Source organism: Coenobita brevimanus, chromosome 98, assembly GCF_032717465.1.
Source record: "Coenobita brevimanus isolate Jiangsu-jjx chromosome 98, ASM3271746v2, whole genome shotgun sequence".
NCBI classification, from domain to species: Eukaryota; Metazoa; Arthropoda; class Malacostraca; order Decapoda; family Coenobitidae; genus Coenobita; species Coenobita brevimanus.
Genome location: NC_137051.1, coordinates 39109360 through 39129730, shown reverse-complemented (window position 1 = coordinate 39129730; position 20371 = coordinate 39109360). Strand labels below are relative to the sequence as shown.

Here is a 20371-nt window from a genome sequence, read left to right as displayed (position 1 = left end):
AATGACAACACATTTCACACAGTCAGTGAATGTCACTCCATACCTTGACTAAGGAATGGGTGTAGACTGATCCTGTCATGTATAATGTGAATGCACAACCCAAGACAGCATTAAAAATGGGGTCACTGTACAATATAGGTCTGTAGTACTGTGTACTAGAACTTAATCTAACTACAGTACCTGTATAGTGAAAGGGTCAAGTGTGTTTGGGTTTTCATTGACACAGAAGACAGCCACATTCTTAATCTTGGGGCTGGAGCCAATGGTGCTGAGTACATCAGAATCCAGAAGGTACAGGTTGCCATCACTCAGTGCCATCACACGGCCCAGTGCTGACGCCGTCTTCAGCTGGCTCACTGCTTTTTTCTGAAATTCAGATATTTACCATAATCATGTTTCAAACATACTGTATTAGTTTAGATCTAAATGACAACTATATACAGTATATATAGCCAGATGCTTTAACTGCAGAAAGGGTGGCCACAGCATGTTGTCTTGTCATCCTGTCCTCTGGCATCAGGCTGCCCACCCTCAAATACACACACCCTTCATTCATATACCTCTCCACTTCATCCCTCCATCCCATCCTTGCTCTCCCACTTCTCCTCTATCCTTTCAAATATTTCAACACTTACATAGTAAATCTGATATCTTATCTCCAAGACTGCTTGCAGCAATAAATTTCTAAATCTGATGGATGAAACATGTAATATTGTAGTTAAAATGACCAATCAAAAAAGTTTTTCTCACTCCCTTAACTCTACAAAGATACATACATATCGTATATTGGGTGTTACTAATATACAGTGATCCACCAATTATCGTGCACTTGGTTTTAATGGCTTTCATTACCACTATGAGATGAAAATCTGCACTCCTGCCATTATCACATATGTTTTGTCCAAAAAATATCGTTATTGCACACTTGAACTGCTTTCTGCCAACAATGATGAAGCAGTCATCTGTGGTTTCTGATTGGTCTGAGGAATTCAAAGATGAGCCCCTACTCGAGGAGTTAATCCCAGGTGGTGGAGACCACCACCTCTCCAAACCCTAGCCTCAGAACCTCTTACATTAAGCTCATCTTAAGTCTCTCCATGGAACATGTTTCTTACTTACTGTGCCATATTTCATCACTTCTTTTTACTTAACCAAGCCTGTGTATGTTTCTGATACCATAACAGTATGTATGTACTTAGTGCGTATAAACTGTTGCTATAAATTCCTGTTTACAAGTGGGGTTCCTGGCACCAATTAGGACGAACCCCATTGGTTTTGTGATCTTGTTATTGTCATTGTTACCCCAGGTTCAGGTGGATGTGAACTCAGTGGACTGCATGCTGCAGTTGCTCTTTGTTTGCAGTCCACCATCCCCTTTTTATGAAATAGGGAATGAGTTGAGGACATTTATATAACTGAGAAACAGAACTCCCCAGTTATACTGGTGCCACCATATGAAGGCAGTCCTCTCCAGCACTATTGTACTTATTCCTGTATGATAAAAAGTATGAACTAACCGTTCCCAGGTTCTTGTGGGCAATCCTATTGGTGGAGTAGACAATCTTGGCAGAGGCATCATGTGTCCTTTCCTCCACCAGGTAGTGAACAACAACACTGCAATTACCACAGTAATAAATTAATACAATACAGTAGCTACCTTAATAAATTATTACTACTAACTCAGGTTCACATTAATCTACTGAACAAGTATGACTACTCCAGTGATGCTGAAATGCGTACTGTAGAGTTATTATGAAAGAGGATAAAGCTATATATAGAATGATACCCTGATATATATATATGGAGCTCACATCAGAGGAGTTATGAAGTCTCAGGTAATACCATCAACACTAATGCTACCAATAATTAGTACCGGTAGTTTAAATTTTATTCTAGCCTTTATTGATAACCAGGGCAACTCAACTACAGATCAGGTAGTTAGTGCTCTTGGAGGGAGGCCAATGATAAGCCTTGCTGGCCTATTACAACACAGACTGAACTTTCTTTAGTGCATTATAAGATCATTTCACTATGCATTATTGCCATCAACAAAAGACATAACACTTGTTTGTACCAATATTAAGAGGTGGCATCTATTCAGCAAGTGTTTCAAAAGAGTACAGGTTTTCTGATGTGCAGGTTACAATCTTTAACAAGTTGATTAATAATGTAATATAATTTTGATTTAAAATATCCACCCAAAGTCTGGACACAATCAACTTGACAAAGTTGCAACTCACCAGTGTTCTGAGTCAGAGCATTATCGGCATCACCACTCCTTCTGTTTCCTTGAATAATGATGATTGCTACAATTCAGCTTAAGTCTCCCCTCCTGAGGTGTAAAAGACTGTGGCTACTTGCAATATTTATGTTAGGCAGTGGAGTCAGCCTACTTTTACGCCAGTACAAAAAAGATGTTTCCTGTCATCATTCCCTACTAGTGGTAACACCTTTTTTATTGTTCATTTCAGTAAGAAATTACAGTACATCAAGCCATGCTCCCTCCCCCTCCTTCTTTGCGACTGAATCATGATTATTTAACACAACCCATATCTATCTATCTATCTATATATATATATATATATATATATATATATATATATATATATATATATATATATAAATATATATATTTTTAATGGGGAAATTCATGATTAGTTAACACAACTCAACTTTAGGGTGAAAATTTTTTATATGGGAAAATGAATTCCCCAAGCTAGACCTTGATAGCTCAAATAGCCCTGCTAAGTGACAGGAGAGCACTACCTCTCCCAGCAGGGCAGCTACCTGGGTGGGAGCAAACTCTCGACCCTTTGGTCTCGAGTCAGGCGCTTTCCCACTAAGCCATCCTGCCCCAAACACAACCCAAATCTGACTGCCAATAGGAAAATGTGAACTATCTGTCAAATGTCATCCTTCATTCGGTCATCATTTGATATGCCCTTGGTTGAAGTGTGAATAAATGAATAGTTTAATTTCCTGCAAAATTTTGTTATAATTTATATACTTCTTGTGATTTCCTCATAAGGTCAAGTACTTAAATAAAGCTTTCAGGATTATTATGAGATTACTCTCCTATTCACCGTCATCACATGATTTCATCATTATTTCTCACTATGGTTTTTTGAAAAAAGTTACAGTGAAGCTCTTTCTCAATGAACAAGGTAAAGAAACAAGGAAATACAACCTAAATACTGTATCCCCACCTCCACAGACCCCCCTCTGGCTAAGAGAAATAGCCACAGCTGGAAGGAGAGATGGTTGTGTGCCCACAGAGAAGGAGGGTAGCTGGTGCTGTGAAGGCCCAGATGCAAAACAATGGTCTAAGCGTGGAGGCTGCACAAGGGCAGCATGAAAATGTGTTAACTTGAACATTATCATGTGGATGTAAGACATCTCTATGGAATGACTGCAAAATGTCAATGCAGTGGAAAAGGAATTACTGAAGAATGTGTGTGGTGTGAGTACAGTACAATGAGGAGAATGAGAAATAATGTGATTCATGAAAGACAGAGTTATGAAATCTGATGAACATAGGGTAGTTGAGTGTGCCCAGATGTTAGAGTCATAAGGTGAGAATGGGTGTTGCCAGGTGGTGAAAAGGGTATATGTGAGTAGTGAGTCTGATGGTGGGAAGAGGTGTATGTCACGAAGGTGGATGACTAATAATGCATGAGGGAAAGTGAGGGATGAAGTTGCTGAGCTAAAGAACTGAAAAAGATTGAGTTGGCTGGAGAAGTTACATACAATGGAGCACACAACAAGGGTCTTAAACCTCTTTTAACCTCACAGTCAATGGACTGAGTGGAAAGTGTACTGCATGTAAAATCATCTATAAAGAAAAATTTTGTTTCGTTCTTGAAGGCTTCAACATGCTTGCATGCGTCGGCCTCGGTCACCTAATGGTGGCTCTCCATGCTGCTCGATCTATGGCAGCCTCCCTGTTCAGTCCCTTAATGCTGAGGTCATACTTAATGACCTCATCCCATATCTTATTCGGTCTACCCTTTGCAAACCCAATACAATATCAACTCTGCTCAATTTCTGCGACCACTTAACATCCCCCATACTCTTCACAGGCCCAAACCACCTCAAGCTACCCCTCCTCATCACAACACCAATACACTTCAGTCTCATCCTACCTCTCAACTCTTCCATCGTAAACCCAGCCCCCCAGGCCTTGCACGCAGGGACACGCAGCAAATCTACCTAATCATTGCCATTTCTGGACATTTGAGCCTGCAAACATCCTCTTCCTTTATAGCCCAGGTCTTACTGCCATACAGCATGACACTCCTAACACATGCCGCTTACAAAGATCCCTTAGCACAGAGGGAAAGCCCTGTCAATGTCAGGACCTAAATAATTGACGGCACTCACACTCTCCATTTCCTGATCATTCAGTCTCATTACACACTCTCTGACTTTGTCCTCTTAAAAACAAATAACTTTACTCTCTGCTATATTCACTTTCCAATTTCATTTCTTACGCACTCCTACATGCATTTACCAAGTCCCAGTGGTGTTCACATAACAGAACATTATCAACACAGGCAAATTATAGATGATTAAAAAAACATAATAAAGACAGTCTGAGATGCAGGGTAGCCACTTCAATACAATAAACTGAAAATAAGCAGGGTATGCACAAGCCCTGTAACTTGACCTCTTATCTGTTCATCCTTCACCCCAATGATATACGGTATTTTTCACTGCATCAATGTTACCTTCAGATGATTAAATTTAGCTTAAGTGTGACTTCTAGCTGGGGAGGTTACATATACTCATTATTTAAAACTTCACAAAAAGGATGCTCTCCTAAACTTAGCAAAAACTGCCTGGCACTAGTAATACTGAAGTACCAGTACTGTATCAAAAGATGTCATCATATTGAAGGGGTTATAAAGAGATAGGTCATCAATGACTACAGAGGAAGGTGATCATGCCTTGTGAGACATCATAATTTCAAGCAAGCAGTAATGTACTCCTCTGTTCTAAGTTTGGGATGATTCCTCCAGCCACCATTTATAATGCCAGTGTGGTGCCATAAATGTCAAAATAGCCTAATCCTGTGGATGCTTTCAAGAGGAAAGAATGGAGAGTAACACATGAACTACAGTAAATGAATCCACACTGTACAAATTAACAGCACAAAACTGAAATGAGTTCTTACCTGTCATCTGTACCAAGGTAGAGATCACTTCCACTTGCCTCAAAACATTCAATCTGCAAAAGAGTTCCAGCAAAGGACAGGTAAAAACATATAGCTATATCTATTTCTATCTATCTTCTATCTATCTGTTCATCTCTCTATCTATATACAGTAGAGAGAGAGAGAGAGAGAGTAAAACCTTGATATAACGGACTTCAATATACCAGAATTCGCTTTTACTGGAATCGAGGAGCTACAGGACTAAATTCCTATACTGCATATCAGAAAAAGTCCGATAAAGCCAGGAGCAGTCCAGACTGCCTGACCACTTAAGCTATGTTCACCACTATCTATCTATCTATTGCCAGATGCCTCAATCCTGTTCGGGGTGGCCACAAACAAATCGCCTCCACGACGCCCCGTCCCCCACCATTTCACTGCCCTGCACCCAACTCACACCCCCCTCTCTCATATACCTCTCCACCCCATCCCTCCATCTCATCCTCGGCCTCCCTCTCCCTCTTCCCCCCTCCACCTCACACATACACTTTCTTCGTCAGTCTTTCACCCTCCATCCTCTCCACATGGCCAAACCACCTCAGTGTATTCCTCCTAATGCTTCCTATCACATCCACATCCACACCACAATGCTCCTTTATATCCTCATTTGTCAGCCTGTCTCTCCATGTGACTCCACAGGCTCCTCTTAAATAACTCATTTCCACTGCTCTCACTCTTGACTTGTGTCCTTCCAACAACGTCCAAGCTTCACTTCCATACGTTAGAGTTGGTATCACAATACTGTCATGTAGTAACTTTTTCATTCCATGCTCACTTCCCTGTTTCTTATCACTGCTTTCAAGGAACCAGCAACCTTTCTTCCCTGCTGTACCCTTTCAAGCACTCCACCCTCCAAACCTCCAACCCTATTCATCACACTACCCAGGTACTTAAAAGTACTCACATTTTCCAATTCCTCACCATCCAACCTCGCTGTACATTCACTGACTTCACCTCTCTCAAAGACCATCACTTTACTCTTCCCTACATTCACCTTTAGATTCCGTTTCTTACACACTCTCCCAAACTCATCCACCAAGCCTTGCAGCTCCCCTTCGTCTTCACTCAACAACACAGTATCATCTGCAAACAACAGTACAGGGAGTTTCCAAACACTACCCTCTCTCACCAGGGCCACTCCAACATCCACTGCCCAACCTTGTACCTCTTTTATTACCTCATCTTGTATTACCCACAAGAAGGTAAATAAAAGACACGTTTATCAGTGTAAAGTACCATATCATTATATACATTATACCATTTGATTAACCCTTAGCCAACAGTGGAACTATATATAGGCTGTATAAAATCAACTGAAAAATTGCAGGGAGAGTATATATAGACAGGTTAGACGTTACCCCCAAAACTGTCCCCCGTTAATTCTAGCAGAGACAATATATAGACGGCAATATGTAAGTGCCCTAGAGCCTCAGATATCCCTATCTGGCAACCTACGGGTAGCAGGTGGCCTATTTAAGGGTGTGCACCTGGTGACTCAATCAGTCTGTTCCCAGCTCTCAGAGGGAGTGCAGCATTCTTTTGTTTCTCCTGTACAACTCAATTTATGCTTTTGATATTTGGATGTCGTACTCAGAATCATGTACCACAGTAACAGATGAAAAGAAAATCTGCCACAAGATGCAACAATTAAAGGTTAGGTTAGGTTAGAACAATTTAGTGAGGGAGGGTGGAGAGAAACCACATCCAGGTCACAAGTCCTGGACACAGCTTTGCCTGTGTGTGTGAGTGACTCCATTTACCTTACTTTTACAAATATGAACAACAGCTGCTAACAAAATTAAGGTATTAGTATTACAGTATAAGCATCTCTGCTACGCTAATGAAATGTAGCAACTGTTCCAAACTGCGGCAGAGTCTATACAGAAATCCCCGTACTATCTGAACGCCCATTTTCCGGACACCCCACTTACCGGACATTGTGGGCCTGGACCTCTGGAACCCAAAAATGGCCAAAAAAAGAAAAAAATCCTCCCAAAATCCAAATTTTTTCCCATCTCGTAATTTGAAATAGCCGCGTGGCGCTGAACAGCTGTTTACACCACGGCCCCTTCACCCCTTCCTTCCTCCCCCGTCCCCCCTCCCCCGTCAGGGTTGTCATTTGGTATTTTTCATTATCAAATGTGGGCCAATTTGGTAATGAAAAACTCGTTTGGTAATGAATCAGAATAATGCATTACCAAATGGATTTTTCACATGTATGAGGATACACATGATGGAGATGGTGGATTGTCTGCTCTCTCTGATTAATCTGCTAGCCTACATAGCGTGAAAATAATCAACATGCTGTTAATTATAAGGAGAGTGATTACATGTATTTCCACTTGTATATATAATTAGTGAAGAATAAATGCTAGCTTTACGAATTTGGTAATGAAAAGTTAAATTTGGTAATGAAAATTGAGGAGTTTGGTAATGTGGCTGAGTTGCGATCTGGCAACCCCGCTTCTCCCTCACCACCAGCTACTGACTAACTTCGATCATGAGTAGATGCTTATAGCAATGGATGCCGCACGTGCTCATTTTTGTGAATAAACATTGAATAACCTGCAATACCTCGCCACTAGACCACATGGGAATTTACAGTGTTGTGCAGTGTTAATAGATTAGAATTTAGAGTGCAAAGAATTAACTGTGGAGTGCAAATTGGTGGTTGAAACTGGTGCAGTGCAATTAACAGAATGTGCAGTGTTAAACAATTATAACTCACAATGCAAAGAATTACTGTAAGTGCAACACAACACTGGATTACTGTACGTGCTTGAAGAGCATTTTCGCCACTGCCAAAGCCTTAGAGAAGGCGGCCATAAACATGCTGTAAGTACCCTGGCTGAGGTACAGTCACTTCTAATTCCTCATTCTTTGGTTCCTTTTCATTTATTTCATGCTTTATGTCCACTATTGGTGTGAATAAGGTCTTAAACAGGTTTAAATACGTGCTATGCATGTCCGGTAGGGAGTTATTTAGGTGGCTTTCAAAGTTAGGCTGGGTTAGGGTCCTTAAGTACAAGTCCAGGAGGCTGGGGCCCACTATCCGGACAGGACCACTTTCCGGACATGCCTTTGGCTCTATTACGTCGGATAGTAGAGGGATTACTATATATAGATTATGTTAAAGACTTACATTGCGGCAAAGTCTATATATAGATTATGTTAAAGCCTTACATTTTGGAGAATCTATATACAGATTATGTAAAAACCCTGCATGATGCGGTGTAACTATATTTGTGTTCCAGTCCTGGGGTCTGTAGCATCTATATAAAGACGATTTTTTTTTTAGGTGCTTCTCACGAACTGCTGCCGCCGGCTAAGGGTTAATATAGTGAAGTTATAACACAGTACAGTGATGCAATGGTAGTCAAAACAGTTTAAAAACTGTTCGTGTGATCCGGACTAATGTCTGATATTGGAAAAAGTCCAGGTTAGCAGGGGGAAGTCCGGATGTCGCTTTTATCGGAATTTTGCATTTTTTGGAATGGCTTGGGCCTTAATTAGTCTGTTATAGTGAGGTCTTACTGTATACATCTTGTTCATATTTTTAGTTAATTGTTTTCCGGGGAGGGGTACTAACCCTCCCCCAACTTACTTGTTGTCACATAGGGTACTCGTATTGGTTAATTATAAGGTTACCATCCAGTGTTGTCAGTGATTTCCTGGTTTACAGATCATTTGGCTTGCCACTCAATGTAGGGGTACCCTAAAAACAAAGTACCACTACACTAAGTGGCTGGATGATGGGGGCCCCCAGCTACCACAGTGAACTGGCAGGGGACAGGGCGACATAAAGGCGATTTGTTTTGTGGCCACCCCTTACGGGATTAATGCGTCTGGCAATATATATATATATATATATATATATATATATATGATAAGAAACAGGGAAGTGAGCATGGAAGTGAAAAAGTTACTACATGACAGTATTGTGATACCAACTCTAACGTACGGAAGTGAAGCTTGGACATTGTTGGAAGGACACAAGTCAAGAGTGAGAGCAGTGGAAATGAGTTATTTAAGAGGAGCCTGTGGAGTCACGTGGAGAGACAGGCTGACGAATGAGGATATAAAGGAGCGTTGTGGTGTGGATGTGGATGTGACAGGAAGCGTTATGAGGAACACACTGAGGTGGTTTGGCCATGTGGAGAGGATGGAGGGTGAAAGACTAACGAAGAGAGTGTATGTGAGTGAGATGGAGGGGGGAAGAGGGAGGGGGAGGCCAAGGATGAGATGGAGGGATGGGGTGGAGAGGTATATGAGAGAGGGGGGTGTGAGTTGGGAGCAGGGCAGTGAAATGGCGGGGGACAGGGCGACTTGGAGGCGATTTGTTTGTGGCCACCCCAAACGGGATTGAGGCGTCTGGCAATAGATAGATAGATAGATAGATTGAAGGATATAAATATTGCATACTTGTACTCTCCTCAGATGCACCATGCTATCTATTTTCCAGTGCAAAAGTATAACACCTACATGATCATGAACAGTGTAGCAATGTGCAGGTAAGTGCACAGGGCAGCTAATCCCTTCAGTCCATGCTTTTTCTCCTGAACTAAAAACTATATGGAAGTAACAACAATACAGTAAGACCTCACTATAACGGACTAATTGGGGCCAAAACCATCCCGAAAAATATAAAATTCCGATAAAAGCGACCTCCGGACTTCCCCCTACTAATCTGGACTTTTTCCGATATATCAGACATTAGTCCAGATCAAACGGAACGGTTTTCAAATCATTTTTGACTACCACTGCGGTCCTGTATTGTGTTATAACTTCACTGCATTAATCAAATGGTATTTTGTATATAATAATACTGTACTATACACTGATAAACATTTCTTTTATTTACCTTATTGTGGTGAACATAGTAGAAGTGGTCAGGCAGTCCAGACTGCTTCTGGCTTTATCGGACTTTTTCCGATGTATAGGAATTTAGTCCGGTAGCTCCTCGAGTCCGATAAAAGCAAATTCCAGTCTATTGAAGTCTGTTATATCGAGGTTTTACTGTACTGTATATCTGTCACTGTGCTGAAAGGGTCTGCGAGATTTTAATGAATACTTTGTATATTAGCAACCAAAATGCACAAGAAGGTAGATACAGCGTAGGGACTAGGCTACATCACCAGACGATCAGGGTGGTACTCCTGAGGAAGATGGGAAAGCTGGTGACAGGGAGGCCTGAAGTACCCGTTTCACTAGCCCTCGGGATATCCTTTTTCAGTGTGACACTAACATACAGAGTAGGCCACCATACTCCCCCTAAGACTTTCTCTGTCTTATGAACTACTCCACATGTGCTTTACATACTACCCAATGTACCCTACTATGTCACAGGGATTAGTGCCAGCTAAGGCATGCAGCCAGGGAACTTATCCCCTGCTACCTGGTTGTGGACCTGAGGGGACGCATGGCACAGGCTCCGTTGGCATGGTTTTGGGGTTGGAATGGGATGGGACTTGGATCTGAGCCAGAGGGCACAGGGCACTATGGTTTCCAGGCTGCTGCTTCTGAACAACAGACAGGGGCCCAAATCTAGGAGTAGTGCCCCAGGAGGCTGCCCTATCACTGGATGTATAATGGCAGGACAGTTACAGTGTCAAGGTATGCTTGGTGGGTGTCCCTATAGTTATCACAGCAGGGTGCCCCAAGGCCACTGCCACAGCTGTGGGCCATGGCTGGTGGGTTATGGTCCCTGTCCTCCTGCCTGGACATGGGATTATAAAGGGAGTAAGGGGGCAGTGGTTTGTCCCCTCCTTTACCATCCACCAACATGACAAGAATGAAACAAAGCAAAGGTAAGCATGTGGAAACCAAATCACCTTTGGGGTACAAAGTGACATTGTGGCATGTGGGTAGTTTAACCCCTTAACCGCGGGGCGTCACTTTCGTGACGCTTGGGAGCAAGGGATCATACCGCGGGGCGTCGCTTTTGTGATTCTGTGTTATTTTGAATTCACCCGGGCTTTCAAGTGGGGGCTTGTATCATCTATCAGTACTGACAATGTCCAACACTAGTCAGCACTCCTAATCTCATCTGTACTCCCATCCACTGTTGACAATTTAGCCATTTCTCCCCGTTCTTGACTCCCCTCCCTACCCCCCCTCCATTACCCTATCCTCTCGCCTGCCCGGCCATGCTACGCTAAGTAAATCTTCCCTGGAATTTTTCACTGATTTCATCCATTGAAATAAGCCCTATGTCGTATTCTTATACCAAATAATATATACAAGAAAGAAATCAGGTAAGTGAGAGTGCCATACACCTGGAATTGGCTAATTATCACCTGACAACACCTCACGTGCACTCGTTCGCTAATTTTCGCTGTTTTTTTCCCCTTGAAATATGCCGTATAATCTATTTTCGTAATAAATATACATGTAAGGAGAGAAGGGAGATGCCTAACTGATATTTACATTCACCTGGAACTACCTAATTTATAATGTATTGTCTAGATTTCCTGCCAATCATATCAGTGCTACACAAAGCTGTTTCAAGATTTAACATTGGTAGCTCTGATTATATATCTCCTAAGTAGGCCTCTAATCTATTTTCGTAATAAATATACATGTAAGGAGGGAAGGGAGAACCCTAAATGATATTTACATTCACCTGGAACTACCAAATTTATAATGTATTGTCTAGATTTCCTGCCAATCATATCAGTGCTAGACTTAGCTGTTTCAAGAAGTAATATTGGTAACTCTGAGTAACCCCTAAAGCAGGCCTCTAGGCTAGCTGGCCTGGCCCCTGCGTTATCAGTGTAGTCTCATCTTCCGAAGTGAGAGGACGTATGTTTCATCTTGCTGACTTCAAGGCCTTATTTCACCCCCATGCAAATGGCTCTGTGACCTTTACCCCCTACTAAACCTCGTGTGGAAAGGAGTAAAGGGCTGACAATTGATAAAAGAGTGACTACGATCTTTCTATTGAGTAAAACAGTGCAAGTGGAATTGTAAATAATGTGTAAATAATGTGTAAACAGCAAGTGAAAGTAATGAATGTAAATATACGTGAACAATGGAAAATAGTTTTATAAGTTATTTCAAGTGACAGTGCATAACACTGTAAATAAAATAGAAATGTAAATAACGTAAATAAAATAGAGAACGTAAATAGAAATGTAAATGAGTAGTATTATAAGAATACGAGTATATACCCTAGGAGTAATGAAAGTGAAAGTTTCACTCTAGCATGTCTGAATGCTATGAGTTATGAGAGTGAAGATGAAAGTGACATTCACTCTCAATGCCAGTATACAGGACGAGAAAGTGAATGCTACGTATTTTACTGAAAGAAATTGAATCCCTACAGTGACAATAAACTAATACTACTGAAGGAAACTTATGGATAAAGACTGTAGATATATATAAGTGTTATATAGTAATAGAAATATAAAGTGTGAGGGGTTTTATGAATAATAAATGACAGACTACCATGAGCGAACTAGTGCCAGTGCGACGATCAGACGCGCTCGTAATTTCCATTGCTTTCACAGTGTTTTTTTTTTTGAGTAAGGATCCCAAACTACTTGAAAATTGTAGAATAGTGTTTGTAGTGTTTGTATCTGGCTGTGGTAATCATATTACGGGTTGTCGGGAAGTGTAAAGTGGAGACTTCGTTACCCTACTTCAGAGGTCTCCACAAGTCCTACGGTAACCGACGAAGGCTCAACAATCATTCCAGGAGAAAGCTGAAGGTATGTGCCATAAGTATATGTAATTTTATTATTCTAGGACTAATAACTGATTTTTGGCAAATATTTTTTGAGAGTCTGTCGGAGCCCAAATAACCCCGCGGCACACGCAAGTAATTGGTAAACAAGCCCGCGGTGTAGGGGTTAATGGGTAGGGGGAGGGGATGTGGTGCCACATACCTGGCAACACAGCTGGGACTGTTGTGTTGATTTAAGACTCATATATGAAATTTAAGACTCCTATATGAAAGTGTATGACCATGATGACACGAAATGCAACATAAGCCTAACCTTACCTGAATTTAACTAGCAGCTAAGGTAAATGTTAACAAAACCATAACATCAGATCCCTAAAAAACAACTGCAATCAATACACTGCACAGTTTTAAGTTACGTTAACCTTCTTCTGTGATGATTCTTCTGCAAATAAAAAATAAGCAAGATACTGTAGGTTCGTTACACCGAGTGTTTATATACCGTATCACTTTTCTTTTCATCTTATGATAAGAATCAGTTTGTTGCAAAGTTCTAAGTCAACTTTCTTCTGTGGCGTTTCTTCCTCAAATTAAATATAAGCGAGATGTTGTGGAGTGCATTGTGTGGCAAGTGCTAGGGGTTTGCTTCCATTTCATCCATGAAAGCAATATGCAGTAATCCCTCTAATATCTGAATGCCCAATATCCGAACATCCCCACTAACTGGACATAATCGTCCCGGGATCCAATATTCCCAAAATGGTCCGGGGGGGGGGGGGAACAGGAATTTTTCCCGCCCGTAATTTGACAGTGCGGGACAGCTTTGTTGTGACGCGTCATTCCTCCGACGTCTGATAGAGCGCCCCTGCATCCTCCCCACTTTCCGCCTGTCTCTCGCCGCGAGTGCATGCTCGTCATCATGGCTGCCCACGTGCTCGCTTTTGTGGTGGTTCCTTACCTGCTGCAGGCACTCCTGCTGCTCTCGGGCCTCTTCTTAGTGTGTGTTGATGGCCCCACCACCTGAGAAGAGGAAGAGAGTGGTGTTGACTCTGGAGAAGAAACGGGAGATATTGGAGAAAGTAGATGCCACGGATGAGATGGAGGGATGGGGTGGAGAGGTATATGAGAGAGAGGGGTGTGAGTTGGGAGCAGGGCAGTGAAATGGCGGGGGACAGGGCGACTTGGAGGCGTTCTGTTTGTGGCCACCCCAAACGGGATTGAGGCGTCTGGCAATAGACAGATAGATAGACAGATGCAGGGTGGTCTTCTTCCCGCATCCTCTGCGAGTTCAACCTGGCCCAATCTACTTTGTTTGATATCAAGAGATCCTGAGACAAACTCATGCAGTACACAGTTGACTTCTCGTTGAGAAGCAAACGCAACGTGGAGAGGAAGGCGATGTTTACTCCCAAGTTTGCTGAAATCGACCGCTCCACATTGATTTGGTATCAACAGCAACGTGCTGCTGGTGTGATGGTACATGGCATGGAGCTGAAGGCTGCTGCCAAGAAGTTCGCCAGGCTTCACGACGCCCTAGACTTCAAGGCATCCGAGGGTTGGCTCTTCGCGTTCAAGTTACGGCATGGCCTTACCAACCGTAAAGCTCGTGGCGAAGCTTTGGACGCTAACGAGGATGGAGTTGACGAGTTTCGGCACAAGGTGAAGGGCTTGATCGACAGGGAGGGCCTCACTCTCGGTCAAGTCTACAATGCTGACGAAACTGGTTTATTCTATCACTCTTTGCCAATGAACACTCTAGCCGAGGAGACGCAGAAGCGTGTATCTGGCCGCAAGCTCTCCAAGGAACGGATATCTGCTTTGTGTTGTGCCAATGCTAACGGCATGCACCGGCTTAAGCCCGTTATTGTTGGCCGTGCAAAGCAGCCTCGGTGTCTTCGTGAGGTGATGGATGTCCTTCCTGTCGTCTGGTACCATTCTTTGAAGGCATGGTTTACAGCCCAGATCTTCAGAGACTGGTTCCACCGCCACTTCGTCAAGGAGGTCATCAATTACCAGACGAAGACACTGGGAATCCCGTGCGACCAGGTAAAAGTCCTCCTCCTCCTCGACAATGCACCTAACCACCAGTGCGACAAGGACTTGGTGGCTGAGAATGGCCGGATTAGGTGCATGTTTCTCACACCTAATACGATTGCTCTTATCCAACCAATGGACCAAGGAGTGATCGTGGCAACAAAGCGCCTATACCGCCGGATGTTCCTGGATGAGGTGATGGTTGTTCTCGACGAGCGCAGGGAGGGACGGGACACACAAGGCCAGCGGACTCTGGAAAACCTTCGCCGCTACAACATCAAGTCTGCAATCTACAACTGGGCCAGTGTATGGAAGGAAGTCCCTGTCAAGACTCTAGAAAATGGTTGGTCTCGTCTGCTTCTCGGAACGGACGTGGAGTACGATTTTCTAGGGTTTGACGTGGATGACTTCCATGCACGGCTACGTACGCATGGCGATGATGTTGATGTGGACGATGTGCGTGAGTGGTTGGATGACGACGAGGGCGATCCTGGGTATCAGACATTGTCTGATATCGAGATCGCATCTTCAGTTGCAGGTGTCAGTACCCAGCTTGAAGATTCCGACAAGGACGGCAACGATGATAAGGACTCCTCTCAGCAGGACACTACTCCAGCCATCCCCAAGCTGAGCGCACTCCAGGAACACCTAGAGTTCGTTCTCAATTACCTGGAACACCCGGATTGCGACAGGGAGATGGGGCCCTTGGGACTTGTGGAGGAAGTGCGTGCTTTCAGGCAGCGCAACATCAATCGTCAGAATCGTCGGTCCTTGCGTCAATCAACCATTGACAGTTTTTTCAGGCCCGTGACCCCTGCTGTGCCCAGCCCTGGCTCCACTCCGTTGCCTCCCCAGGACAGGCCCTCATGCTCCGAGCCACAGCCCAGCACATCAGCCACGGTGGAGTCACCGCTCGACATGAGTTTGCGTCTATCTTCAGAGTCGTCTGCATTGGGTACGCCATCACCACGACCCAGCGACGCACCCCTAGGTCACCTGCCAGTGATACTCTCGGACTCTGACTGTGATTAAACAGCAAGAACTTCTCCACTAGACCACATGGGAATTTACAATGTTGTGCAGTGAAAAAAACAGTGTGTTGTGTTAAGGATTTACAGTTGTGAGTGAAAAGACAAATTTGGAACAAAATTTAACGTAAATAGACTTGTTTGTTTTTGCTTTAGATAATTATTAGAAGAATGGGAAAAGTTAAAGTGCAGAGTGCAACACTTAGTAAGTTACAATGGAGCATTAGTTAGACAAGAGTGCGCACTGTGAAGAGAATGGACTTCTGAGTGCGATTGACTAAGTTCAGTGCAAGACTTCATGAACAGTGTACAAGAAGTGCTTCAGGAAAGCCTTCTTACTGTCAGAGTCCGAGAGGAGGCGGTTATTCATCGAGATGGCCATGGACTTGCTGTAAGTAGGCAGAATGTTTCATACTGTACTTTTTTCCATACTATACTTACCTCAAACACCTCATTTCACTCTTTAATGTCCTTTATTGGTGTCAATAGGCTGTTAGGAGCTATGCATGTGCAGTAGGAAGGTGTTTTTCTGAGTTAGGCTAGGTTAGGGTCCATAAGTACCAGTCCAGGAGCCAGTCACCAGAATGTTTAATATTGTATGAACCTACCTCAAAACCCTCAATTTTTGCTTCTTTTGCATTTATTTCAGTCATTTATGTGCCTTATTGGTGTGATTTGGGTCTTAAATAGGTGCTATGCATGTACAGAGCGAGTTGTATAGGTGTTTCTCTGAGTTAGGGTCCATAAGTACAAGTCCGTAAGCTGGGGCCCAATATCCGGACAGGACCAGTATCCGGACCTGCCTATGGCCCTGTTACGTCGGATATTGGAGGGATTACTTTTCATTTCTCAGTGATGCTTTATGGTCATAGGCAGTATGCTTTTGTGTTCACTGGTGCTTTATGCTTATTTCATTCATTCATTGCCAGATGCCATGTATCCCAAACAGGGTGGCCAAGGCTTAGAGTTAATTGTTTTACAGGGAGGGGCACTACTCCTCCACCAACCCCACTTGACATGTAGGGAGAACGTTATGCCAACAGCATCTGGTGTTCCCAGGCGGTCACCCATCCAAGTACTAACCAGACCCAACTTTGCTTAACTTCGCTGATCGGACTGGAAGCGGTGTATTCAACGTGGTATGGCCGTTGGCATGATTCAGCCAATTAGAGGGCTGCAAGTTCGTCTGTCATGTAGCTATTTTCAAATTTAAAATCAATCAAGATGGACTCCACTAACGAGTTAGGTTAAGATTCGAATGACAAGGATCCATGTTAGGTTAATACCTAAAATGGGCAGGTTTGGGTTGGTCTGTGTATAAAATGACTTGAAATTCATTTGTTTCTGTTTATTTTCACCACTAAGACAAAAAAATTATCATTCCACTCACTTTTTTCTTCGTCTTAATCAGTCTTTTTCTGTGTCTGTCCTCCACTCTTCCTTTTTCTCCCACTTTTCCTGTCACTTTTTATTCTTCTTCTTTCCTTTTCAGATGGCTTTACATTGAATGACATGCCTAATGGTTTCCTGTAAGCTAGGAAACTATTTACAATGTAGGGTGGTGACCATATAACCAACCCACATGTGTTCCCTGTGTCAACAATTGGGTTGGTGATGGGTTAGTGCCCCTCCCAATAAAACCAGCCCAAAGCCAAATGGCCACCCATTATGGGATTATGGCATCTGACCAGAGACACACATACACAGTTAGATAAAAAAAAAAAAAAAAAAAAAAAAGTAGGTTGGGGTTAATGTTTCCAGAGACCCCAGAAAAGTTTGCATTTTGTTTGTTTGTTTGTTTTTGTTTTTTTGCCAGGTATCCCCAAAGGGCTAAGGTGTTGCCTCTGGGTAGAGGACTTTTTGGATTGAAGCGTGTAGCATTTTATGACCGGATGCCCTTCCTGATGTCTACCAATGACTCTTGGGTGGATTCGAACCTCCGACCCTTCGGTCAGAGCGGAGCGCTCTAACCCACTGAGCCTTAGCTAACTTCCCTCCAGGCAGTTGCAAAGGGAGACTTTGAAGGTGAGGGTAGATGCCATGTGGCCTCTGAGCCTATGGTGGGTTTATGTTATTCACCCACTAACCTGGGATACAAGGGCACTGCATCTATACATATAAATAAGCCATATCTATCCAACTTTATTCACTAGGTGTTACCGTATGGTGAGCTGAAACCATTACCGATACATGTATATTGAAATGTTTAATCTGAAACATTTCGCTTTTTTTTTTTTTTTTTTATTATTCACGGAAGAATCATCACAGAAGAAAGTTGACTTATAAATGTTCAACAAATTGATTCATGTTGTTTTTTTACCAAAGCTAACACTAACCTAATGTTAAATTGAAGACACAGCCCTGGAAAATAAGTAATGTACTTTCTGCTTATTAAAAGTTAACCTGAATTGTGGTGCAGTGTGTGCTAGGCTCATAAACAATAATATTTTTTGTCTTTGTCACAGACGAATTAGTCTGAAAGTTTGAAAGAAGCAAATTTACCAATAAAGTTACGGGAACCTGCTCAAAAAACAAAACAAAAATCACTTATACTGACCTTAATATCGACTTTGTCCAACACTGACACAAGCTCAAACGCTTTGAGAGCCATGGTGGCCACAGCCTATTCTTCACCTACTAATCCCTCACGCTCAAGCTCACACGCCTCCTTCGCCTTGCATCTCGAGCAGTGTTGCCAAATACCCAAGTTTATTTAGAGAATATAGCTCAGATTTTTGGAGACCATATAGAATAACATAATATTTTTATGATTCACTCATGGTTAGCAGCAAGCAGCAAAGAATCGAACCTAATTTCAATTTTTCATACGACTGAGAGTTCTTGAAACTTTTAGGCACATGAAAAATAAGAAAGGAAGCTTCAGGTATAGCCCCTCTCTAACACCCTCTTGATTGCCATGGGAGGTATGAGGTTGCTCCTTTGAGATTGTAATCATATTTCCCCACTTCCGCTCAGTTTGTTCAATTTCTGACATGCATAAAATAATAGGTTCGTTCAGTGTTAAGCCTTAGCTAACTTCCCTCCGGCAAGTGGCAAAGGGAGACTTTGAAGGTGAGGATAGACTCAAGGTGACCTCTGAGCCTATGGTGGGTTTATGTTATTCACCCACTACCCTGGGATACAAGGGCACTACATCTATAGATATAAATAAGCCATATCTATCCAACTTTATTCACTAGGTGTTACCGTAGGGTGAGCTGAAACCGTTACCGTTATATTGAAATGTTTAATTTGAAACATTTCGCATATGTGGGGAGTGTACACTCCCCACATAAACATGTTCACATACATACATGTGTACACTTGGTGTTGTGTGAGAATAAATTAATGTATCGGAGAAGCTCCCTGAAACCTACACAGAGGTGGCTAATTATATCATCTGGTAACACTGTCTCAGCTGATTGTCAAAGCTCGGTCGCTTAAGCTACAAAACGGCTTCTTTATATACAAATATTCGATGTTGCAGGAGCTCGCAAATGTTGTACTGTACAATATTCATTATACAATGAAGAACTCGCTGCCTATATTACTCTATTAATGTGGACTGTTACGTCCTCTCGTTGTTTCCTAAATTTGAATGCTTTTTTTTTTTTAATTAAAAAAAAAAAAAAAAATCCTTACGAGGGAATTATTACCACTATGTTCTTGCAACGCCTTGCAGGGGTGGATAAATTACCGAGCATAAAAATATACACATACAATAGCAAATAACCATAATGTTAAGACAATTTTGTTAAATGAAAGTTTCCACATCCTACTACTACAATGTGTAATACGAAGTGGTAGAGACCATCATCTACTAACTTGTAGTGCTAGCTACATCCCAAGGTGACTCTACACTTGAGTGGCAAGCCTACTGGTTTCTGCAACCCAGGAAACCATTTACTTGAGTGGTAAACATTTAACCAAATAACGGAATGGAGCCTACTATGGTGCCCTCTCCAACCCGGTGGGGAAAAAAAAGGGGGTTGGGGGGCATTCATCCAGGAATCAAATCTCCACATTCCTCCCATCCACTGCAAGGGAACATTGGTTCACTACAGGCAATGGTTCTGCAGGACCAATAGCTTGCCTGCAATTGATTGGTCTGCTCATTCAAGCTGACCAGGATTACTCTACTGCAACTGTACTGCTCTGCTACTGCTACATCAGCTACTTCTTCAGGCAGTCATGTAGTTACCTTTACCAAGTGAATCCCTTCCTCAATTGAAGTTTCCATGCCTGCACATATAATATACACTGATGTCACTATATAAGTGCACACCTTCAAAACTTTACAGAAATTAAAGTGCTGAAAAGATTAACGCTGTCCATATGCAATGAAACACTCCTAGCTGAAGCTGGGTATATAGCCTTGAAAGACTTGGCCTGGTGCCTCAGTAGCAATTGTGATGC

General features: G+C 42.6%; 1 protein-coding gene and 1 non-coding gene across 2 annotated transcripts in view; both read right to left on the bottom strand.

Moving 5' to 3' along the window:
- LOC145414272 (transforming growth factor-beta receptor-associated protein 1-like) overlaps positions 1-18635 on the bottom strand; it is a 95159-nt gene extending 76524 nt beyond the window's left edge. Inside the window, exons 1-4 of the mRNA XM_080283876.1 lie at positions 18513-18635; positions 5174-5226; positions 1518-1614; positions 181-366 (exon numbers count right to left, since the gene is read on the bottom strand). Coding sequence (XP_080140002.1) covers positions 181-366; positions 1518-1614; positions 5174-5226; positions 18513-18566 — 390 coding nt within the window. The 5' untranslated portion in view covers positions 18567-18635. The remainder of the gene's footprint in view (positions 1-180; positions 367-1517; positions 1615-5173; positions 5227-18512) is intronic.
- On the bottom strand, positions 16990-17108 carry LOC145414307 (5S ribosomal RNA). The gene has a single exon (XR_013899845.1). It is a non-coding gene; the product is annotated as a 5S ribosomal RNA (ribosomal RNA).
- Positions 18636-20371: the final 1736 nt, after the last annotated feature.